Consider the following 26793-nt stretch of genomic DNA (forward strand, 5'->3'; position numbering starts at 1 on the left):
ATTCTCGTTATGCTCCTGAAGAACTTCGGCCTAGTATATACAACTGTGTATTCCAAGTATTTTCGACCGACAATCCCAAGTCACCTGTGCCATTTTTGTACTTGTATATCCAGCGCCCAAGTAGCATGGTTCTGCCAGAAAGCCCTAGACACCAGAGAAACTTGGCCCAGAATATAGAATTTCGCCTTTTTTTCAGTTTTGTGCCTGTGACTGCTTGCCGAGATGTATTGTTCGTCTTTTTTCTTTCCAGTCAAAGAAACCTTATTTGACAGGGTGCCGTGAAGCAAATCAAGCAGCTCATGTGGCTGCAGCACTGTTGGGCCCCAAGGCCACCTCCCTCACTTGTGTTGGTCCTAGCCTGTCTCAAGATGGCTTGCCATGTCCACCTGTTTAAATCTGTTCAAGGGAACCTAGAGTTACACATAAGAGTTTGATCAAACTCTTGTAAAAACCTGTAATTACAAAATTCAAACACTAAAGTCCCTAGGGTCAACTAAATGTATTCCGGTAGGGTTGGGGTCATGGAATGAACTGGTTGAGTGATCGCTCAGGAAAATCAGCTACATCGCTCTGAAACATTGCTTTAAATTAATTGAAGGAGCTCAGGAATAAAAACCAATACACCTCCATTTCAGAGAGTACAGAAGCAACTTGTGCCTCAAGGAATTAGTGTTTAGGTTTTAACTTCTCCTTTCAAATCCCAGTTGGCTAAGGTGTGTGGTAATCCCAGAGTTAACAAAACCACGATTTGAGTTGTGTTGATGGTTTTGGTCGAACCACTTTAACTACTTACCTTGATTTTTTCTCTTTGATTTTTGATAACTTAAGCTGTCATGGTGTTTGTTGAAACACTATCGTTTACTTTCGATACAAGTGTTTGCACGCTTGGGAAGGCAATATTTGCCTGTTCTAATGACTTGTGTTACGTTGATTTATCTCTCTAGCTTATTGTGCCTACCATATGTAAATGATAACTGTATTGTGCTTATTCTGTAAAATAATACAGCAGTACAATTATCGTAGCAACCAACAAATTTTCCTCACTGTTCTTAGGTGCAGTTTGGGATTGAGGTGATTAAAAAAAAAGCTACTATGAAAAAAAGCTATGAGAATTTTTGATGTTTGGTAAACTTTGAAAAGCAGCTTTGTTTCAAAGTTTGGGGTGAAAAAAAGCCCAAAACCTGAAGCTGACAAGAAGCTGCAAATAGCAGCTTCCAAAAACAGCTTATTTTCAAAACACACGGGTGAACAGTGTACATTTAATGAAATATTGAATAACCCAAAATTGCCCTTCTTTCCCTTCACCTACGCTCTCACCTTCAGAGCTCTCGCACATAACCCAAACCAGGAGAAAACCACTTTCTTGTTCGCTCGTTCTCTCGTTCCAAAAACTAGTGATCTCTCTCGTTCTCTCGTTCTTTCGTTCTCCAGGTTTCTCCAGGTTCCTTTGGTAAGCTTCTCTTGTAAAAATTTGTTATTTATTTGTTTGGATTTTTCAAATTGGGGATGGGGAGATTAGGGAAAGAGGGGTGGGAAGAGCAAAGGGATGAGGGTATGGGTGTCGGGAAAAACAATTGGGGATGGAGGGTGGGGAAGAATTAATTGGGGAAGGTGATATGGTTTGTGGAAAAAATTAATTGGGGAAAAAATTAGGGTTTGTGGAGGAAACAAAAAAAATTGAGAGAGAAGTTTGATTACTTATGTATTCGTTTTTTTAAAGAAGGTCTGCTTCTGATTTGGGTTTGGGTTTATGTAAGGGATAATTTCCTATAAAGCTTTGCTCTACTTCTAATCTGTGAACTGTGCTTCTGATTTGTCATGTGTTTCTTGCGATTCAGCTCACCCCTCTACGACGCCGTTTCATTGTCTTCTTCAAGCTCTCGCAGTCTCTTCTGAAACTCCAACCTCCAGGTTCGTATCTTATCTCTCTCCCCTGCTATTGTGTTTTATATTTTTTTTTCTGAATTCTTCATTTATGCTATTTGTTTTTTTTTTTTTTTGGTTTTTTCTTCTGAATTCTTCAGTCAACCATTACATGAAATTTGGTTATGGAGAGTTTCTGAATTCTCCTGCAAACTTGGTTTGGTAGTTGTGTAACAGATCATGGTCTGTGTGTGTTATGGTCTGTATGTATTATAGTGAGGATTACACTTTTGCCAAATGTGTCTATTATGGTCTGTGTGTGTGTGTGTCTATTATGGTCTGTGTGGTTTTCATTCGGTTTCTTTTCAGACAATGCAATGCAATGCATGTATGCCTAAACAGAACCATATGCTTTGACCTGCTTAGCTATCCCTTAATCTACTGCAGTGTCTTACTTTTGCTATTTAAGATAAAAAAAAACTTGGATAGAACCTGATCTACTGCAGTGTCTGTAATTTCCAATGTTTCTAATTGTTTCCAATGTTTCTTGCAAATTCGTCATGCCATTCAATTCCTTTGCAGTTTCCCTAACATTTGCAAGGAAACTTTTGTACTTAAAGCTATGGTAGAACTTGTTATAGATGGCTTTTGCAACTGATGTTTTCCCCATTCCACCCATGCCCCAAATTCCGACCATTTGAACATCATATGATCCCTTAAGCTGTTAATCTCGTTCACCCGAGAATCTATTCCTACTTGGTAGACAGCTACATTTTAATGTGGTATCGAGTTGCTTGATCTCACCAATAATTCTTCTGATAAACTGCGCCTCATGCCTGTCAATTAGATTTATAAGCATATGCAATACACATTCTTCAATTTCTTCTGTTCCCTAATAAAAAATAGTGAATAAGGAATAGGTTAGTGCATATGTTCAATAATTAATTACATACAAACATCTGCAGTTGTTATTCTATTGTATTATATGGAACCAAATACTTATAGATTTCCCTCTCATCCTCATCACTTTAGTGCATCAAAACTTCAAGTATAGAACACTTCTTGTATTATATGGAACCAAGTACTTACAGATTTCCCTCTCATTCTCTTGTATTATATGGAACCAAGTATTATATGCAGTTGTTATTCTCTTGTATTATATAGAACACTTCTTGTTAGTTCACTGTATTCTTCATTAGGACAGGGATTTCGAAAGGCATGCCAACTAAAGAGCTCAAGAGCTTCTTCTTCGTTCATTTTTCGAGCCATATATATTATATTAACTTCAACTTGCTCCAGTAGGTGTCGATCTCTGGTTGTAATAAAAATTTTACTTCCTCGACCAAAGGAGTCCCGAGTTATAGCTAAAGCATTTAAACACAACTGCAGTAAGGGATCATTTATATATGTATGTATATATATGTATGTATGTATGTAATTTGGTGCTGCTGAAATTGTTTTTACAGGAAAACAGCTGCATACCTGTTTTAGTTTTAAATTTTCTTACACTTCCCGAACTCGAAAATCAATGAAATTTTGATACAACTTAGTTTCAGGTGTCTACTTTGGATCTGGAAATTTTCACGTGTTTTGGTTGCACGAGCTATTTTTGGTGAATTTTACGGTTCATGTCACTTTTGTTATTCTCTTTTGGTTATATTTATAATTCGCTCAACTTTGCTGGCTACATGCTCTCAATCATTGGGGAAAATGAAAATTGGATTCGTGATTTCACTGTCATAGTTTGCCTTAATTTCACAGTTAGTTTGTCAAACCCGTGTTTCTGTTTATGATGAGTATATCTGTGTGCTTCAAGACATTTGATTTAACAAAAAGGGTTTTCTTAGAAATGAGATCAAATTCTTTCTTCATTATTTAGAAAACCTGTGAAGGGGACATACATGGGTAATGCTACTTCTGTCTGTGTTTGATTGGTTTTTGCCAAAATTGATCTTTTTCTAACGAGCGAATAGTATGTTCTGCAAACTACTATTGGTTTCTATTTCAGGAAAATGTCTTTAAGCTGCTTGAGAAACAACAATTGTGTTACGTAGCATTGTTTTTATGTCCAATAATTGACTGGTTATAAACGCCTTATGAAACGGCATTGATTGTATATAAAATATAAAGCCCAAACATCAATTGTGATTTGCGCATGATTGTGAGATCAATTGTAATATAAAGCCCAAACATCAATTGTGATTTATATATAATATAAAGCCCAAACGTCTTTGGTTGTCGTCTTGTTGATAAGTAAAGTTTCTTCTGTTCTGTATTTTCCTTTTCAGCACACTTATCGTTGTATTGTGTAACCGTAGATTATCTGTTTCCCTTTGAGTTGGCCCACACCATAAATTTATAGAACCCAAACTGTGATGTAATCATTTATTGGTTATGTATGTATATGTATTTATATGTATGTATATATACAAACTGTGAATCAAAACTGTGATGTAATCTTTTGTATGTATATGTATTACAAACTGTAATCTCTTGTATTACAAACTGTGAACCCAAACTGTGATATTGTCGACGATCATGGGCTTCAGTGACTGCTATGTACACAGTGAGTGTACGTGCACGCATACTACCATAGGCAATGATCAAGAGATAGATGAAACCAATGGTACATTTTGGCACAAGCTAAGATTCCAACCTAAGAAGCCGCATCTTTGTCTTCACGAAACTTAAATCCGCACTCAAGTCTTATTGCCACTAGGAGTTCGGGAGACACAACACCCTGAGAAGAAGCCTTTTTTCCCTATGTTAATTCCGTTCCTATCATTAAGGCTCATGGGAGAATCATTTATTGGTTATTTCTTGATATATATATATATATATGTATGTATGTATATGTATGTATATATACAAACTGTGAACCCAAACTATGATGTAATCTTTTGTATGTATATGTATGCATATGTATTACAAACTGTAATCTTTTGTATTACAAACTGTGTACCCAAACTGTGATGTAATCATTTATTGGTTATTTCTTGATATATATATATGTGTATTTATATGTATGTATATATACAAACTGTGAACCCAATCTGTGATGTAATCTATTTGTAGTTGTATGTGGATCATTTATTGGTTATTTCTTGGTTATATTACAATATCATTTGTTCGTGTTTTAATATATATATATATATATATATATGTATGTATATATACAAATCAGTAGTTGGTATCGATGGCAAAGAAGGGGGCATCTTCGTCAAATCCTGTAGCTACATGGAATGCGCACAATATATCAATATTTTGTGATGTTTGCATCAAGGAGGTTGAGGCCGGACATCGTCCGGGCACTCACTTTGACAAAGAAGGATATGCAAATATTAGAGCTAACTTCAAGGCAGAGACAGGGCATGATTATGAAAAAAAGCAACTAAAAAATAAGTGGGATGCACTTAAAAATGAGTGGAAGTTGTGGAAAGAGCTAGTTGGTAAAGAAACTGGCCTAGGGTGGAATTCAAGCAAGGGTACCGTTGATGCCTCTGAGGAGTGGTGGAACAATAAAATTCAGGTTTGTGTATTTATCTTTTAATATGTATTATGATATCATGCAATATGTATTAACCATATTCTTTCTTACTTGTAGATAAACAAAGAATATGAAAAATTGCGAAAAAAGGCATTAGTCCTGAGATGGAGGACAAGTTAAATAGGATGTTCTTGAGTACAATTGCTACCGGTGAACATGCCTGGGCACCTTCATCTGGAGTACTACCACCAGAGTCAAGAGAGGAATCTGTAGGACAAATTGATTCATATGATGAGGAAGAAACTGAGACTATGCAGGATCTAAGGCAAGCAAGTAGGAAGGGAAAAAAAAGAGCAGCTAACCAAGGAGAATTGCAAAAGAAAAAGGTTGATAAGAAAGGGAAAAAAATTGGAGGTGCTGCAAAACTTTGTGGTCAAATTGACCGTCTTGTTGAAGCTTATGAAACTAAGAGTTCTGCAAACTCATTGATGAGGTCGTTGCATATAGGTAGTAGTATTCCGGAAGTGTTAGCGGTTGTTGCATAATTGCCTGGTTGTGAGCCACCTAGCGAGTTATGGTTGTTTGCTACATGTTTATTTTGTTTTGCAGAGAAGCGAGATGTGTTTACCACGATACAAGATCCTGAAGTCTAGCTGACTTGGTTGAAATATATGTTCAACAAAGAACAATAAGAAGCTATAACTATGAATTAGGACTTTGTGTAGTTTGTACTTTGCATTAAGACTATGTGTTGAATGTTGCTTGTATTTTGTGTTTATTGAATGTTGGATTATGATTTCTTGTTAAACGTTGGATTGACTTGTTCTTGAATGTCGGATTATGACTTCTTAGTGATTGTTGGATTATGACTTGTGGAATGATGAACTATGTGTTAGGTTACAGGTATATTCAATATGAACACCTCTGATGATGATGTTGAGGAGTTGGATGATGGTCTAATTATATGCGCTGTAGCGAGAGCTGTTGAAACATATTATTTAAAATATGTCCACAAAACTCCATGTATGAATTCTTCCTATACAGGTATTATTTGGTTGATGGAAGTACTACAAGGAAATGATGTGCGATGCTATAGAATGTTTAGGATGAACAAAGATGTCTTTTATAGATTATCCAATGACTTGCAAACTAATTATGGATTGAAAGGTTCAAGGAAAATGAATGCAATTGAAATATTAGGAATGTTCTTGCATATGTTGGGACATGGTGTGAAAAATAGATTAGCTCAAGAGAGATTTCAACATTCTGGTGAGACTGTTAGTAGATATTTTGGTGTTATGTTGGATATCGTATGTAAGATGACAATAGATATTATCAAACCAATGGATTCGGAGTTTTGTGGTATTCCCCAAGAAATAAGGAGAGATACAAGATACATGCCTTATTTTAAGGTAAAGTTTGACTCGTCTTCTAACTTATTTGCAAACTATAAGTGTAGGTTGACGGTTTTCTTCTATATTATTATTTTAAGGATTGTATTGGTGCCATAGATGGAGTGCATGTTGAGGCTTCAATACCACCTCCGGATCAAGTTCCATACATTGGTAGGAAAGGAATACCGACTCAAAATGTTATGGCTGCATGTAATTTTGACATGCAATTCACATTTGCTTGTGTCGGATGGGAAGGCACTGCACATGATACAAGGGTTTTTCTATCCGTGCTACGAAATCCAAATTTAAACTTTTCTAAGCCTCCAAATGGTAGTCTTCATACTTTTATTATAACATTTTACATACTTGCTTTGTATAATTATTACAATACAAAACAAATTTTCAATTGTCAGGAAAATATTACTTGGTAGATGCGGGGTACCCACAAATGAGAGGTTATTTGGGACCATATAAAGGTGAAAGATATCATCTCCCGGACTTTCGTAGGGGTGCCGAACCAACGGGTCACAAAGAGGTATTCAACCACAGACATTCTTCTCTTAGGAGCATCATTGAACGAACTTTTGGGGTATGGAAGAAAAGATGGGCAATTTTAAGGGATATGCCTAATTACCCGTTCAATAAGCAAGTGAAGATTGTCATTGCTACAATGGCTCTTCATAACTACATACGGAGGTATTCTGAACGTGATCGTCATTTTGATGACCCCATGGACTTTTGCGAAGAAAGCGATAGTAGTGATGATGATGATGATGAATATCAAAATTATCAAATTGAAGGATCACATGAGATAGAGGCATTAAGAAATAGAATAGCAACAAGTTTGATGAATGCATCTAATTAGACTACTTTCAAGTACATTAACAATATTGTACTAATGAATCCTAGCTATTCACTCTAAAATATTTCTATTAAAGTAGTTTGTCATACTAATTAATATTTAAGATAAAGTTTATAAATATTTTTCTTCTAAAAATAAAATATATTTAGTAATTCACTTTTATTTGTTAAGAAAATTAAATTAATAGCACACCTAGTATTATAGCCTTTTTGGTCATTTCACATAGTCACAGCTGTTTTACAAAAAAGTTTACCAAACACTATCATACTGCTTTTTTTTTTCCAAAAGTGCTTTTACAAAAAAGTTTACCAAACACTTTGCTGCTTTATTTCACAGTTGCTTATTCTCATAGCACGACCGCTTATTCTCACAACAGTTTTTTTTCAAAGCATAGCAATACCAAACCAGCCCTTAAAATCCCCGCCTAGACGCTAGGTAGCATGTCACCTTCCCGATTAATTCTTAGGTGTTTGAAAATTAAGAAAGTGCACTTAGGCGTTCGCCTAGCCTGCCTAAACTTGACACACCCTAACCCAAATATCCAAATGCCACCTGAATGGCACTTGCTGGCCGACACTCGAGAGCCATAATTATATGGATATACAAGAACGTACGGAAACATGTAATATCAAGAAGTCGTGCAAAAAACAACAATCACAAAGAATATACGATCACTAAAGAAATAATAATAATAAAACGCTAGTTAATATAGGGAGAATATCCATCTGTCAACAATCCGAAAGGAAGGATGCACGAATATGTTCAGAGCATACTACTAAACAAGAGTGCTAGTGAAATGAAAGACATTAAGTTACAATTATACATAAAAAGGTCATACGTAGAAAGGAGAGAACAAGATCGCTGGAAGGGAAATGCCTTGATGCTCAGGTTGTATTCCTTATCACTAGGTCCTGAATAGGGCGCAAAAACAAAAGGTGGAAGGGAAATGCCTCGATAGTTGTCTAGTTCAGTTTATAGGAAGACTGAGTCTTCACGAACTATTTCTTGGGTTTTATAGTTGTTCCTGAAAAAAGTGATTGAGGCCAGGATGTTGATTCACAGCCGTCGATGCTGTTATGCTGTTTCTGGTTTGTAGATGGACGATCGTGGTTGTGATGCTGGTTTTAGAAGTACAATTTTTTTTGCAGTAAGCTGGTTGCAGGCCCAGTAGCTCAAGCTGATTTTCTCGATAGTTGATATATGTTGGTAAGAAATATGGCTTGACTATTTGTTTCTGATCGATCAGTGTGAAATAATTAGGTTTTCTATGTTTGACCTGGTTGTCGGTTAAAGGAGTTTTAGTTGCTGTTATGGCCGTAACTGGGTCTTTACCATAGATGATGCTGCATGTAAGTTGGACAGACATGTTGTGATGGTAGAAGATGGACTGGTGTTTTCCTGTAGCTTGATGATGCACATGACCTGTGATTGAGTAACCGTGATGCGGATACCTGTATGAACTGTGGATACTAACTATGAAACCTTGTATGTTTTGGGATGAGTGATTTTCAGGTCCCAAGGGACTGATGCCAATTTAGTGAGGGATGAATTACGAAATATTAATTAATAGGAGGGATTAGAAATGCATCATATGAGCATTACAAAGGCGTGTAAAAGAGATGTGTAAATGACTCTTCCCATGTAGGGATTTGCAAGCCCCCCTCACGTGCCTCTGTAATGCTCATATGGTGCATTTCTCATGCATTTTATTGAACATTGTGCGATCCATTCCTTATTAACTAGATTCAATCCCTTGGGACTTCGGAGATTCCATAATCCCGTAGGGTTAAAAACTACTGTATCTAGTCCCAACCTGTTTTTTCAATTGTATAACCTTTGCTGCTGAATTTATATACATCTTGTATCACACGTTCGTGGCTCTAGCTGTGAAGTGGTAGCTGATCTGTGTTATGTTGTATCATAGTTATGTGTGGGTTCAGGACAAACTGAAGTTGTAGCGAATAACCACCTGCAGCTTGCAGTTGCTGCCATTTTATGAGAATGTCTGCTTGGCTATGTATCTGGCAGGTCCTGATTTCCGAAAGGTTTGCTTTCTGTTATGCCTGATTGATAAAATGAAAGATTTACGTTCCAGAAGCTTGTTTCTTAATCAGTCAACAGTGTCGACATAATAATTGCATTTAACACTTATAAGGAATGGGAGTAACAGTTTCTATGACGGCACATTCCACCCTAAAACCAGGCTTGGGTCCCTTTGGCTGCCTCTTGGTGCTAATGACCTCACCTTTTGCTTTAGCCTCGGCCTTTAGCTGGCCATTCTTAATCTTCCTCATGCGGAATTTTTCAGTGCACCTTGATGGCTGCACATGCTTCACACGCATATAGATCCTCTTCCTGATGATTCTGTTTCCAACCAGATATCATGTAGAAGTATACTGTTTAAATTTTTTTGTGATCAAGTTAAAAAATAAAGCATACAATACTCACTAAATAGTGTGACCAAAGCAGGACAGAATTCCCCTACGTCTAAATCAACAAAACACTATGTTTCCAACGATGATCAATTTGGAAGGCTCAGAATGGGAACTCCAAACGGATCAACATGAAAGATGAACTTACATTCTCCATTCTCTTAAAATTCATCCTAAAGCCTCAAGCATACACCGTATGGAACAAATATCTTAAACACATTATAAAGCACACACAACAGACATATCAATAGCCAATATGCATCATTTCCCAATTAACCTGTAAATCTTTTATCATCTTAATTTCACTGGGTTATTATGATTTGACTTGACATGCTTGATTGACATCAAAGGCTATGTCAAGCCTTATGAAGGTAAGATATTGTAGTGCACCTACAATGCTTCTATATTGCTCTGGGCTGTGATAAGGTTTTCCATCATCTTTCAATAACTTGTGATATGGCAAGCATGGTGTAGGACAAGGCTTGCACTCCTGCAAATCCACTTTATCAATTAACTCTGAGATAAACTTGGCCTAAGGCACAAAGAGCCATTCATGTGTATAGCTGATTTGTAATCCCAAAAAGTAGTTCAATTGACCCAAGTCTTTCTTATCAAACTCTGCAGTGAGGTTTTTAATAACTGCTGAAATGAGTTGTGGACTGTTGCGTATTAAAATCACATCATCTACATATAATAACAACACCATAGTACCAAGTGATGAGTGCTTGACAAAAAAAGATGGATCAGCTTGTGAACTCTGAAACCCCAAACTAGGTAAGAAGCTTGTAAATCTGTCATTCCATGCTCTGGAGGCCTGCTTTAACCCATAGAGAGATTTTTGTAACTTGCATACAAAGTTAGATGAATATTTGTCACTCACAAAGCTTAGAGGTTGCTCCATATAAACTTCTTCTTGAAGAACATCAATGCAGAAATGCATTTTTGACATCTAACTGTCTAAGAGACCAGTTGTATTGAGCTGCCAATACAAGAACTAGTCTAATGGTTGTTGGTTTGACAACTAAACTAAAGGTTTTACCATAGTCAATTCCTTCCTCTTGGCTATAACCTTTTGCCACTAACCTGACTTTATATCTAGCTATGGAACAATTTGCGTTCTTTTTGATTTTGTAAACCCCTTTACCCCTTTACAACACACTAGATTCCTTGTTGGTGGCAAAGGAACAAGATACCAAGTCTGTTGAGAGTGTAAAGCATCTATTTCTTCTTGCATTGCAGATTTCCATTTTGTGATTTTGTTGGCTGCCTTAAATGTTTTTGGTTCCAAAATTGTTGATGTTGAATCAACAATTGTAGACATAGCTTTTCTCTTGATAATCCCATTTTTTGATCTTGTTTGCATTGGATGCAAATTCATTGATATGGGATGAACAACAATGAGTTGTTCATGTTGGAAATCAGGATCGACAAGGACAGGTGACTGCGTAGAGGAATCAATTGTTGTGGTGAGGCTTAGAGAGTAAGGAAGAACCATGTCATTAATAGGATGTTTAATTGAATCTGAGGCTCTGGATGCATCAATTTGCAAAGAATCTATGGCACTAGATGCTAATGCAAACAAAGATTTTGAGGCACTAGATGAATTGCTATCCTCAGAGTGAAAGGATAATGACAATGATGAATGATCATGATATGAGGGTGACAATGCTTGTGTTTGTAAAGGAATGCTTGGTAATGCAATGATCTATGATTGTACTGGTGTATGAAGAATGTTTGATTTTTGTGTTTTAGAAGTTATAGTGTGATAAGGAAATTGTGTTTCATCAAAATGAACATGTCTAGATACATAGGTTCTGTTTGTCTAAAGATTAAAACAAATAAAACCTTTGTAGTGACCTGCATACCCCAGAAAAAAAAAAAACAAATTTTGGTTTTTGATTAAAGCTTATTTGTGTTATGTGGCTCAAGTAATGGAAAACAGGCACATCCAAACACTTTTAGGTGATTGATATCAAGAATTTGACCATATAATAGCAGATATGGAGATTTCATTTTTAGAGTAGCATAGGGCATCCTATTTATTAAGTAGGTTGCAGTAGCACAAGCATAAACCAGAATTTGGAAGGAAGAAGTGTAGTTTCTAATAAGGTGATAGCAGTCTCAATAATATGCATGTGTTCCTTTCTGCAAGACCATTCTGTTCTAGTGTATATGGACAAGAAATTTGATGTATAATACCTAATTCAAAAGATAAGTTTTAAAACTGTTGCTCAGATATTCACCACCACCATCACTTTGAAAAACTTTCCTTTGTGTGGAAAATTGAGTACTCAGATATGCATTAAATTGAACAAATGTTGAAAACACTTTGGCTTTATCATGTAATGAAAATATCCATGTAAACTGAGTACATTCATCTATGAAACTTACATAGTACCTAAAACCTTCAACAGGTAACATGGGAGAAGGTCCTTACACATCATTATGAATTACTTCTAGAGGTTGTACAGACTTATTTGGAGAATACAAGAAATGAAGTTTTGTAAATTTTCCTTCTAAACAAGGTGTACAAATGTTTCTAGTAAAGTCTTGAAATGCAGGTACTTGGTTATTGTGCAATATAACAGAAGTGATTGCATTTGATGGGTGTCCTAGCCTCTTATGTGACAAGGTTGTAAGTACTGGCTTTGCAAGATAGCATGCATGGTTATGAGATGATGATGCATATAACAACTTCTGTGGTATGGAAAATGGAATATGGTAATAGTCATCACTACACAATCCTTTAAGTAGCATTGTCCATGTGATCTTTTCTTGAACCTAAAAAGAAAATTCATCACATGTAAACCTGCATCTATTGTCTTTGCAGAGTTGATTAATAGAGAGTAAATGTTGTGACATCTTTAGTACACAAAGAACATTTTTTAACTCAAGAGTATGATTTGAAGCATGCAACTTTGAAGAACCAATATTTGTAATGGTCACACCTGCACCACTAGCAGTGGTTATGGTGTTTGTGCCTTGATACTAAGTAGGTAACTCAAGATTGGCAAGCTCAGATGTTATGTGAGAGATTGCTCCAGTGTCAACAATCCAAAATTGATCTGGTGGAGTTGAAGGGTGATGATTAACATTCATTGCATTGAGTGAAGGTGCATAAGGCCTTCCTTGGTATGCAAACCCTCTATGATAGCATTGAATAGTTGTATGCTCAAATTTCCAGCAAATCTGGCATTAAACAGGTGATGATGAGCTGCTCAAAGAATCTGTATGCCTTTGACAAGTGGATTGATATGGTTTTGGAGCCCCAAGAATTACAGGATTATTGTTTAGTGTATGAAACCTTGACCTAGAATTGTAATTGAATTTTCTTCTGCCTCTCCCCCTGTAGTTATTGCCTCTGTATCCTCTACTGTAACCACCATTGTAATTCCTACTGTTATAGCTATGTTGATTCCCAGAATAGTAGCTTTGACTGTTTGAGCTGTTGTGTTGATTTGATCCACCCCCAGAAGATGAACCATAGTTACTTGAATCTAAAGAGTTAGAATCAAGAACTAAAGCTTTTTCTTTTGAAGTTTGATTAGTTGCCATCATTGTTGTTCCAAAGGACAAGTTTGACTCCAAAGATTGGTTGATTGTTGTTCCAAAGTCCCTTGAGAGCAAGAATGATGATATCATCATCTTCAAAGATAACCCCAGCTGCTGCAAGATGATCTCTTGTATCTTTAATCCTTTGCAAGTACTCAGAAACCGAATCAGAACCTTTCTTGATGTTTTGAAGCTGAGTCTTCAATTGAAAGATACTGGCTTTTGTCACAAAAGAGAATCTTTCCTTGAGATTCATCCACATTTCATTAGAACTAGTGCTGCCAATAATGCAAGAAACTGCTGTGGATGACAGAGTTACAGTAATGAGTTGCATGATTGCACGATCATGTATTTTCCAAACTTGGTAAGCCTCTGTTTCTACCTCTTCAACAGTTGAATCATTAACGAATCTTATTGGACATTTCTTGGTACCATCCACAAATTCTAGAATTCCATGTCATTCAAGAAGCAATTTGATCTAAAAACTCCATGTGAGGTAGTTGGTGTCATCCAATTTCATTGTAACAGTTGTTGATACTGTTGGAATGAGGCTAGTGTTTGGCGATTAAACAATCTGTAGCTGTGCTGCTGTAACCATTTTTGCAGAGAACAAGAAATTTCTTCATTGATGCTTTTAATCAAATAATTGATCTGCGTGACCAAGAACTCCAATTTTCTTGTGAATTGGATGATAGGATTTGCCCAATTGTATCTCAGAAGTTGTACAAACTAGAAGATTGAGAAGAGAGAAAAATTCAATAGGAATGCGGAAGCGCCAGATCGTATCTTAGCGATGATACTGTGTAAGAACTGCAAAGAATGCAGAAGAAATGCAGAAAAAGATTTTAAAGAGAGAGAGAGAGAGCTCGAGAGCTTTGTGAATTGGTCTTTCTTGATTACCAAGTAACAGTTACAAAGTGTCTTATATACTACCTTATTACAAAGCTTACTTGTTAATCTAATACAATGTGCAACCTCCTTATTTCAACAAACCATACTTCTAACAACCTACAATTCCAACAACCTTTACATAACAACCCTTTTTATCCATTGGCATGTGGCATGATCTTAACCATCGTTTTCTCTTCACTTGGATCACTAACTTTGATATTCTTACAATCTGAATACGTATTATTATAGAAAAGTTTTACCCTAATTCTTATGGCTGTTTTAGTAAAAACCCAATAATTGTATTTTTTTTAGTAGAATGGTATATTTTTACACTAACGGGAGGAATAGTTCGGCTAAGCCACACAATGGGCAATCTAATTTGGTATCGAATTCGCCATCCACGAGATTCGAACCTAAAACCTCTAATTTCCAAGTGAAAAGAATACCACCATACTTTAGTATTAAGTGACAATAATTGCATATTTTTAAATTAAAGTATTTGATTAGTTTTTCATGTAAGCGAATATTCTTTTTTTAAGGTGATGAGTCAGATTAGGATTTAAAAAATTTAAGTCAATTTTTTGGGAAAGGAATCCTCTCCGGATCCTTTCCACCTAATCCTCCTCATCAAACAATCCAGGCCCTTGAAATTTGATCCACTGCTACAAATAGGGGCTAACTTTAAAAGTTATAATAACTTTAGCCATTGGATCAAATTTCAAAGGTCCGGAACGTTTGATGAGGAGGATTAGGTGGAAGGGATCCAGAGAGGATCCCTTTCCAATTTTTTATACTTATTTTACTCTCCACATCTGCACACAATTTGCTCATAATTTATTGTATGTCTTTAATTCTATTGTTATTGGTTTCTATACATTCTTATTGGTTTATTTTACCAAAATAAGAATACCTGTGCTAGAGGAATATTGGATTGAGTTTCTTTCTTGCTTTTGTATTTTATTTTGGTGTCTCCTGGTGGAGTAGTTATCAGAGGTCGGGTTTAAGTGTGGATCGATAACATATGAACAAGAAGTATTAACTAGACAATAGTACTTGGTTTGACATGGTTTAAGTGTTACTGGTTTTCGAAAGAGATAATATCTCCATTAGCTAAAGCCTCTCTTACCCTGCCTTGGACTCGTATTTTTTTGTTTTGTTTTTTTGTTTGAGATACAAGTATTATTACGTTGACACGTTACCGGTTTTGGATGTTGATAGTTCTGCAAAGTTAGGGTAGTAGCATGCCAAAAAATACAGTTGAAGATGGAAGCCTTTAAGGGAAGGGATCCTCATTTTTTTATAAAATTGGGATTAGTTGTGGGGTCCACACCACATCGAACTTTAACGATCCGTACCATCTATTTTTGAAGTGGTACCTCATAGATCATTCTTGCAAAATATTAGCCAAATTAGAAATATTTAAGATATCTAATTGGGTTCAAAGAAATGAACGAATACTTTGTTATACAAGAAACAATGAAATTTGATCTTGATTATTAAATAGGCACATAGTTTCAGATTGAATTGAATTTTTTTAAGGATGATCTATGAATCGAGACTTACAAAATAGACGGTTCGGATCGTTGAAATTCAATGTGGAGTGGACCTCACACTTAATCCCCATTTTTTTTCAAAAAATGGGGAACCCCTTGCATAAAGGGGCTGAGTTGAAGAGAGATCAAAACATGAGGAGCATTGATTCAAACTAAAATATTTTGAAACGGTAGCTGAATTCTGTGGTGTCGTTTACCTAATTTCATTTTCTTTCAAAGACAATTTTTGTGTAAATGAAAACTATGGCTATATTTTACTTATATGTATTATCTTGGGTTTTTTTTTTTTTTTTTTTTTTTTTTTATTTTTTTTGTGTGGAAAAATTAGTATCCAGTCCCTAGTTATTATTGTTCATTGACTGAGACCTTATTAGAGTTCAAATTTTGATTGAAGTCCCTAGCATTAATGTGATAATGAATTTACATGTTTATTACATAATTTTTTTAAAATAAAAATTAGTATGATTCAGGGTTTTAATACTTAAACCTCTACTCCTAATTAATTTCAATTCAAACATTTCTAAAATAAAAAAATAAAAAAATTAGAATAAGTTTGTACCCATTAGTTTTTTATAAAAAGATTCTCAATTTTTTAATCTTAAATGTACCCATTCATATAATTTTCAATTTTTTTAATCTTAAATGTATCCATTCTTAAATGTACCAATTTGTTATATGTAAAATGTACTATTTTTTAATATTTTCCAAAATAAAATCCATTATGTTATAGGCATAATTTACTGAACAATTATGGAGGCCAGAGAGAGAGGGAAGGTGTGGCATAGAGAAAGAAAGAGAGAGATGTGTAATTGTGAGGTGTGTTATATTCCACCCCATTGTGCCTTTATTTATAGTAGTTGGGAAGGTTAATTCATTACCCTTTTAGGATTACAACTCTTAATAGGTAATCAACTCCTAATAGGAATATAAGAGATATTCCTAGATATACTAGGATTTATATATTCACATTCCTAATCTAATAGGACTGTAACACTCCTCCTTGAGTGTGTAAATACTCAAGTAAATGGCGCATTAGGTCTTCAGTGATGAAGCAAGTACAGTTGATGAAGTCGTTGGCACAATGAGTGAATGCGAGTCTCAGATCAACGGACGAATGCATAAAAAAAAAAACTCACAAAACCTTGCTATGGTAAAACCCAAGGTGGGAGAAAAACCCATAGACTTAGGAGAAAAGTGAGAAGTTGCATTAAGTCAAAACTATACATCTTTTGGATGCAAGTAGAGAGCTCACAAGGGTATGATCAGCCCAGGATGGGTGCCTCATTAAAACCTAGTTAGGTAGCAAAAACCCAATGGGAAAAATGCTCCTAATCGTATGGAAAAAGAGTACATTAAAATCAAGTGAGTATACTTCTGGATACTCCCCCTGAGTTTGACATAACTTCCAAATGCGAACTACAAAAATTTCATATGATAATTAGGCATACCAATTCCTTGGTCAAGCTTCTGGAAGGTTGACTTTGGCAGTGACGTTGTGTAAAGGTCGGCAAGGTTGCCTAGGATCGGCTTGCATGACTTCAATCTCCTGATGCTTTGCTAATGTAGATGTAGACGCAATATGTCTTGGCATTGACTTCGTTGATGTATCATGGCTTGGTCGCATTGATACATGCGGCGTAATCTTCATGGATCGTCGTTAGAACTCAACGATGAATGAAAAACAGCAAGTACTTCGAGATGTTCAACAAGAGCTCCAAACCATGTCTCACTTATGGCGTAGTGAAGTAAGGTGAGTCTTGGAACGATTCAAATATTTCGCAACTAAGGTCACATCGTGGACCTCTAAGACATTACGATATCCCTAACGGTAAAGACATAACCATTTGGGGATTTTGCCTTGTGTAGGTTTGATAAGTAACCAACGTCAGCATAACAAACAAGGCAAGCATCATTCCGAGGATAAGGGGGTTGGATCCACCCGAAATATGTTGGGATTTGATTTGCCCAAATTTGTAGTACCTTCAGGGTACATCTTTAATACCAATTCAGTGGTTCCGTGTAGGCGCGGTGCTGCATCTTTACCAATAAATCAATAGTGAATGAGATGTCATGTCTACTACAATGAGCTAAATACAACGAACCGCAAAGTTGAACTTTAGATATGGAATTTCGGATTCCATAACCTCTTCAAGGGTCTTATTTTATTTGCATATAATGTATGGACGATCATATGTATACTTAAAGGTAACACATTCGGGGTATAGTTCGATTGGTACCGTTAGAACAACGCTTGAACATCAAGACAAGGCATAAACGAGTTTTCCTAAGATCTTTCATCTTAAATTCCATCTTCAAGTGTGAGGCAGTTTTCTCAAGCTTTTCTAGAGTCTTAGTGAGATTCGTGTCAACGACATAAACTGTAACTCTAGCAATTCGGAATAAGACTTCATAGTTTAACACGCAAGGGCATAATTTATCCCTAACTGATCAAATAATCACTTAGACAGGTATACCACATTCGTCGGATTGTACGTGAATGCCTCAAACAAGTTAAGAGGGTGTTCCGTGGTTTTGGAACTATTTGAACCAGTCTATTTAATTCTTCGGGAATTTACATGTAAATCTCCGTATCAATATCCCTATGGAGAAACACTAACCACATTTCATAATGCTGCTATTAATCACAGGTGGTTTTGAGAGAAACCTTGCGCCGTAAGGTGTGTATCATATCACACTATTTCATTCATCTCATAACGTTTCCTTTCCCACTTGTAACACAATAGGGTTACCTTAGCCAGTGTAGGAACGCCAGTTCCAAAACACTCCTAGTAAGCAATTTGACCTGGATTGTAATTTCAATTGTCCAATCAGTTCTACGTTGTCACTTAATCAACGGAACAAGATTCGATATCGTCGCTTTTCATTTATGTCGGTAGCTACCATATAAGTGAAAACATCATCGATGGTAATCTCATTTCAATTCCATTTAGCTCATCTAAACTAGTATACTGGACCAAGAACTTCAAGTCTCAGGAGTAATCCGGATTAATCTTATGAAATGGAAATGATTTGAGACAGCGATTGAGTATAGATTCATTGTTGTTCTGTGTCTTCCTCTTCTAGGGAAGTGAATCCTACGAACCTAGTGATCTGTTGTGCTCCAGGCCAAGACAGATTGATTAGCTATCCGCCGGTGTACTGGACCGTCTAACAGGGATGGCACACCGTCCAGGGATGTTGACTTGACGCCTGTTAAGTACGTCTATCCTTGCAAGCATGTTTGCAACTGGTATATGATCTTGTCACTTTAGCTAAATCAGAGGAATGCTGTAACGTCCCGAAATTTATAATTCGGAAGCTAATTACTAAGATAGGCCTAAAAATTATTTCGGAAGATAATCACCAAATTCCTTTTCTTAGATAATTTTCAATAAAAATTTATCTTAGTTATTTTATTATGGCTACATCTAGCCTTCTCGTTAGACTCCTACATACCATACGAAGGGATCAAGCCATTCGTAGTTCACAAATTCAATTTCTAACTCATTTCCGAAAATCATTCAAGTGACTAACAATCATTAACTAGGTTCAAACAAGTGAATCACACCAAATGCATATCAAATATGGTTTCAGAATATCGAAATTTGCTTTAAAAGACGGCATTGGCTCATTGGCCATGCGCCATCGCACGCGCCACCGGGCGTGATGGTCAGCCGCCCAGCTTGGCAGAAAATTTCAACTATTTAAAAAAATTACCAAATTTCATAGAAATGTAGAGCAAGTCAAGGGGAACAACTTTCATACCTGGGGTGAAGCCCAATTCGGCCTGGAAATACCTGAATTTGGCCACGAACCGCCGTAACCCTAAAATTTGGGTGGCCTCAATCCGCCACCTCCAGTGCTCTGCCACCCTAACCAAGGCTTGGTCTTTGTTCCTGGGCTCAAGAGGATGCTATACGTGGTGGTGATTGAATGAAAACGTTTCAAAAATGATGGATCCAAGGCATGGGCCGCCTCATCCACTGGTGCAATTTTCACAAATTCCAAGCCAATTTTCATCAAATTTGGGTTGGAAACAATAGAGAGAAGGGCTAGATGATGATTGGGAGTGGTAGCTTGGCCCAATTCGTGGGAAATTCGATGAAAAACCATCGAAAAATATAGAGAAAACGGGTCGAAGGTGGGGTCGAAAAGTGACCCGGTTCTTCCCCTTCCTTCTTCTTCTCTCCTTTCCCTCATTTCCTTCTTCCCTGATTGGTTCCTCCTTCCTTCTCCTAATCTGATTGGTCCCATAACCCCTTTAACTGATTGGGCCCAATCCAAGCCCTTGATTGGTTTTCACTCCCACCTAGTAGGAGTTTAATTAAATTACACAACTATAGTTTAGTAAAACTTCAAATGTCCGTAACTATACCATTATAATCCGGACTCGCAAGCGACTTTCACCTATGCGCTTGTGGAATCGTCCTCTATCTAGATGTGTCAAGAAATACGATAAAATATATAAGGATATAATACATCCTTGTAAAATTATGTTAACCAAATAAGGGCATTTCACTTTCTGATAATTTTTTTTTCCACATAATCATATATTTAAAATTTTTCTGGGTATTACAAATGCGTTTGGAGCAACATTCTAAAAGCTAGAATTCATCACACTTGCTTATCACACTTGTGCGGTATGGGGATCGAGATGAGACATAATGGGCAATGTCCACGCAACTTCACGTCGTTCTATAGGAACATTGACGCTCTTATCTCCCCTTAACAGCAGGAAGACTGTCTCATTAAAGTGACAACCTGCAAATGAGCAGTAAAGAGATTGTGTACAAGGGCTCGAAGAGAGCTAGTGTGAAAGAGAATCATAATCGACAAATATTCCCATCCTTGTTTGAGGACCCATGTTGGTACGTTGTGGCGACACAACTTGGCACATGGAATGCACACCCAAATGAGTAAATACGAAAAATGTCAGGTTCGTACCCAGTAACCAACTGTAATGTCGAAATGGTTGGGTGGCAATGAGACTCAAGGTAGACCAACATAACTGCGTACAAGATTGCATAGCCCTAGGCAGAAACCAAAAACTTGGTACGTTTACCAAAATTCGGGGGATCATTTAAATTGCGCTTTATGATCGCTAGGTGAGGCTATTTGGGGTGATCATGGGAATTCGATGTTCAATTATAAACCCAAAATACATGCAATACTTTATCGAAAACCGTCAATATAAACTCTTCAGCATTATCCAGTCTCCCGAACTTTATGGGATAAGTAGGGTGGTGAACCCTTAATCGGCCTGGAGGTTTAGTAGCAATGTGTGTGGACAAACATGTGACCAGTTTGTTGATTCATCAACCAAAACCATAAGTATTTATATAGTCCGCATTTTGGTTAGATTAGTCCACATATATTCCCTTGAATCCACTGTGAAAAGAGAATCATTTTGTATCTTTGCTAGGAATGATTTAGAAAATCAATTTTCCAAACGAGCGGGTTTTGGCAAAGTGTGCTTGAAGGCACAAGATCCTTACTTCGGGTAAGGAGATGCATCGTAGCATCATTGTTCGACCTAAGTGCCAAAGCAAGTAAACTGCTCAATCACCAGGCTTCAGGCCAGCCACATGTGGTAGTTGGAAGACAACCCATTGGCCCTAAATCAAAGCTACATGCATATTTTTAGAGGTGGTGCAAAGATATTCCACTTTATTTTCTTTGGTGGTTTCATTTATGATCATTGTTCTCTCGAATATCCTTAAAAACTCAACAACATGGAGAATTTAAGGTCCCTTAAATGGTAATTCGATACCATTCATACAACGAGGAGCGTGCCAATACTCTTAATCAGGTTGGATAGACCTGAAGTCATTGTTAGAGATGTGATTTAGGTGTAAAGTTAGTGTGCGTATTATCGCATTCATCCATACAACTAACTTCCCCACATTCCTATCTAATCACGTGTTTAATTGAATAGGTCACATGTATACAAGAAACATTATTCAATTAACTCATATTCGAGGACAATATCAATAAGATTATCCAAGTAAAACAAACACCAACATGAATCTAAGAACATAGAAAAATGTTCACGAAGTAAATGGTTTACTAAGGGGATTCGGCCAACAAAACTATCCATGTCAATATTCTGCTCTTCCAACGATGTTTGGTGGAGCAAAATTAGTCTCATAGATTGGCTACGAGAATGGTACTCCTTAACGACATTGGTAGGGGCACGAACACGTGCATAACCAATGATATATTCCATCGAGACGAAAGTAGATTCTGTAGGGTTAAGGTTCGGAAATATTTTCCCTCATTTTTGAAGTTTTTAGGTCTTAGGTGCCAAGGATCATGCTTCGGGCATGATGCCACACCTTGGCATACCCTGATTCTACCATACGTTGTAAAAACAAACTCGAAATTGGATCGTGAGAGAGACAGACCCCGAATTGGATTTTATAGGCTTCAGCTGAAGTTGGAAGGGTCTGTTCGGTAAGTCTCTGACGAAGCAGAGCAGCATCGTTTGGTGCACCTTTGCTGAAGCAGGGCACCACCGTTCGGTAGGCTATGACCGAACTAGGTCGAGCCAATCACTAAACCCCAGTTGAACCGAGTCTATTGTGGTAGTAATCAGATCCGGGAATTTGGTAAACTTTCGCTTTCTACATTGTTGCTTCAGAAGTGAGTTAGAAACATGGAAGGACGAGAAAAGTATTCTCTAGTCAAAATTCGATTGGATCTATAAACTTCATAATTGTACTTATTCATGGACGTAATCATGGTGTGCTTCAGGCGATGTCTTGTACCCCACATAAAGTAGTTTCTATTAGAAACGTCCAAATAAGGGAAATCAAACTTGTGACGGTTCGACAATCCATTGAATTTGGAGGGTACAAGATTGTTATTGGTGTTATGGGAATGAATCATCTATAAACATCAAAGTTAGAACATTCGAGTTCTAAGACATGGTTTTCATGAAAAACGTCAGGTTTTCATGGGTGTATTGTTTTATGAAAATTTCAGGTTTCAAAGGCACTAAATTTGAAACTACAGGTTCAATTTAGTTTATGAACGTTTAGCTCATAAAAGAGAGGTTCCTGCAAGAACACAGAATGCAAAATGCTGATTTAAGTGTAGTGGATTTGAGTTGCTTCAGGAACTCAAGTGTGAGCGCTTCGGGACAACGAAAGTGAGTCAACGGTTCAAAGTACAAAAATAAATTATTGAATCGTTAATGTCCAAAAGTGATCTTCATGTCAATAATTTTGGATTCGTTATCAGATTAATGGACTGCAGGCCACTTTTAATAAATTCAATAGATTGGGACCAAACGTGATCGATCGTAAAAGCAAAATATTGCTAAAATAATAGTGTTGTGTCGAAAATACCATAGCCTAAAAATTGGGCTTGGTGCCGTGAGCAAAGGGCACAGGTATGGCTGCAATAGTAGCCTATGGAGTGGCTTCAAGCCACGGGCCGGATGACATGAGCCTAGCAGCAAGCTGCTGGCAAGATTGGGCTGAGACCATAGCACAGGGGCAGGCCTAGAGGCTTATGAATGCGAGAGAAACCTCAGCCGCAACTGGGTTTTTGGTTTGGACCGAAGATGGGGCACGGGTCAGGCCCATCGAAGTGCTGGCCTGCGGGTTTGTGCACGTGAGGTCTAAGCTCAACCCTTTGGGCTGGCTAACTAAGGCACTGGTCGTGGGAAGGGACCCAACCAATTGGGTTGGTGAAATGGCTGCGGGTCGGGGCAACAATAAGGCCCAGCAAGCACAAAGGCTTGTTGGCAGTCGGACCAGAATGGTTTGGTGGGCTCGAGGCTTCAGGCCTAGTCGAGATTGACCCCAGGCTGAGGCCTGGTTGTTGTGAGGGTCAGCTGGGCTTCAGGCCAGTGACTTTGTCGACGGTGGTGGTGCCGTGGTGTCCAATTTTCCCCCCATTTTTTTTTTGAAATTGTTAGGGTTTTATGAACCCTAGATTTGCTTCTAATTTATGAATATACTTTGACTCACATATTCCATATAGCAAATATAATTGCGTGATGCATGAAACAAATATATATATATATATATATCGGAAGGTAAATATAAATGTAGGGGGTTCATGCATCATTGGGAATGTTTTCATGCTTCATGGTCGTTTAAAATATCTTATTGTATTTTAAGTGTACCTGATTGGCAGAAAACTACAAAAGTCTTTGAATTTGTAGAAGATCCTTCTCAGAAAGCCGGAATTGCATCTCCAATGCATTGTATCACGTTCAACACATAAAGATTAAATTGAATTGATAGCATGTAGATCAATTCAATAAAATAATAAATTAATCATACAAAGAATGATTAAAACGTAATACTCCCTTAATTGAAGAATAAACTCTCTTTAGTGCAGCGTCAAGAGCGTGCTAATAACGAATTATAGGCATAATTTACTGAACAATTATGGAGGCCAGAGAGAGGGAAGGTGCGGCATAGAGAGAGAAAGAGAGATGTGTAATTGTGAGGTGTGTTCTATTCCATCCCATTGTACCTTTATTTATAGTAGTAGAGAAGCTTAATTCCCTACACTTTTATGATAACAACTCTTAATAGGTAATCAACTCCTAATAGGAATATAAGAGATATTCCTAGATATACTAGGATTTACACAATCACATTCCTAATCTAATAGGACTGCAACACATTCAAATTTTTTTAATCCATTTTTAAACTTATATGGGTACATTCTTTTTCGTAGATTTTGAGAATGTATCCATGTTAAGTTTAATCGAAGAAATTTATTAATGTTATTAAGTCTAATATCTTTTTTTTTTCCTGCAGTTTTGAAGAATGTACCAGGTTTTGTTTTGGTACAATAAATTTTTTTGTTGTTGTTAATTTTGATGAATGTACCTACACACACACACACACACAATATAATAGAGAGTATACTTTATATTTTATTATTTTTAATCCTACAAATTATGGGTTTTATTTAAAATCTCATTAATATAAACAAATATAAATTTCAATTTTTTATTTAAAAACTATAGTAACTTACATTATTACATTAATGTTAGGGACTTTGATCAAAAACTAAAAATAGATAATGTTTCAATCAAAGAATATTGATAACTAGGTATTGTATCCAAAGTGTCCCCCCCGCCCTTTTTTTTTCCACATTTAATACCATTTTTTAAAAAAGTGACCCGCAATGGCTTATCACGGCAGTCCACCATTCGGGGGGTTGTAAAACTCACAAAGGAATTTCAGTCTTTCTTGACCATCATCGTATAATTCATCTCTAATTACTGTACCACCCGGTAGTGGTTTCACATTTGATACCGTTGACTGAGCCTAAATGAAAAGCTCCCCCACCATAATTTTATCTCAAGAAGATACAATGGTGGGATGAAACCATACAGCATACTGCTCCTTTTTGCAGACCGTGTTAGAGACTTATTTTTTCTTTGGTCAAGACTCGCGGAAGATTTGAAACGACGACAATAAGGACCATATCAGGGACAATCCATGCCCCTTTTAAGTCACAAAATTGCATTATCCCAATAGACTTTGGCACTTTTTGATCGTCTTTGCACCACACTCAACCCATTATTTTAATATTTATGCTCTTTCTCTTTTGGCATGGAATTGCATATTTCCAGAAAAGTATTGCTTTTAGTCTTCTTGGGATGGCAGTGAAATCTTCCTTTCACTTCATTCCGCTTTCTACATAGCACCATCTGACCACCATAGCTTCAATATCTTTAGTCGGTCGGCCCCGAGGCACTAGAATTTCTTCATTTTTTTGTAAGTGTGTGTGGGCTGGGTTTATTTAATTTTTTTTGTTTTTTTCAACACCTCCTTTTGCTTGTTTCTTTATCATCTAATTTAATGTATTAAGGCATCCTGCCAACCTTGAAAAGTTTTCAACACCCCCTTTTGCTTGTTTCTTTATCGTCTAATTTAAAGAACAAATTGGACTTCTTTGCTAAAATGCATTCATGATGCTTTCATAATTTTATACGACGGAATTTTAGCGTCGCATATAACAAGTTTTTTTCGTGACTTTTCTCATCTGTCACAACTTGTTATGCCAACTTCTACAATTATATGAATCCATTTTCTTCACTATATATTAAGGTTCCCACAAAACAAAACTACTGGTCTTAAAACCCTTTTATACTTTTCTCTCCTTGAAAAAGCTCTATACCATCCTCTATTCTCTAACATGGCCAATACCCTCCGAAACCTCAGTTCTAACTACACCATTCTCATAACCATTTCCTTCTTCTTCCTCTCAACCCTTGTCACTTCAGAGACTCACCGTTTCTCAAGACCGTTATCTTCATCAAAACATGGTAAAGAAAGAGAAACTAAGCCATCTTCACTTCTACTTTCATGATATAGTGAGTGGCCGAACCCCCACGGCAGTTAAAGTGGCTGAGGCACCCACTACAAAGACATCCATGACTGGCTTTGGCACCGTGGTCATGATGGACGATCCATTGACTATTGGCTCTGAATCGAGCTCCAAGCTAGTTGGAAAAGCCCAAGATATTTATGCTGTAGCTTCACAAAGTGAGGTGGGGTTTTTGATGGCCTTGAATTTTGTTTTTGTTGAAGGGAAGTATAATGGTAGCACTCTCAGTGTGTTGGGGCGCAATGCCGTGTTGTCAGCCATTAGAGAGATGCCAATAGTAGGTGGAAGCGGGCTTTTCCAATTTGCTCGAGGCTATGCTCATGCTAGCACTCACCAGTTTGACATCAAAACTGGAGATGCCGTTGTGGAATATAATGTTTATGTCTTCCATTATTAA

At 36.9% G+C, this 26793-nt stretch overlaps 1 protein-coding gene and 1 pseudogene across 1 annotated transcript; both read left to right on the forward strand.

Annotated features, from left to right (window-relative positions):
- Nucleotides 1-4884: 4884 nt before the first annotated feature.
- On the forward strand, nt 4885-5757 carry LOC108866116 (L10-interacting MYB domain-containing protein-like). The gene is made up of 2 exons (XM_018644238.2): nt 4885-5392; nt 5468-5757. Exons 1-2 carry the CDS (start codon nt 5060-5062, stop codon nt 5528-5530), a joined length of 396 nt encoding a protein of 131 aa, XP_018499754.2. The 5' UTR covers nt 4885-5059; the 3' UTR covers nt 5531-5757.
- Nucleotides 5758-26204: 20447 nt separating this feature from the next.
- Nucleotides 26205-26793, forward strand: LOC103934228 (annotated as a pseudogene).

The sequence above is a fragment of a genome, unplaced genomic scaffold (genome assembly GCF_019419815.1).
Source record: "Pyrus x bretschneideri cultivar Hongxiangsu unplaced genomic scaffold, Pyrus_bretschneideri_v1 Contig9, whole genome shotgun sequence".
Lineage (NCBI taxonomy): Eukaryota > Viridiplantae > Streptophyta > Magnoliopsida > Rosales > Rosaceae > Pyrus > Pyrus x bretschneideri.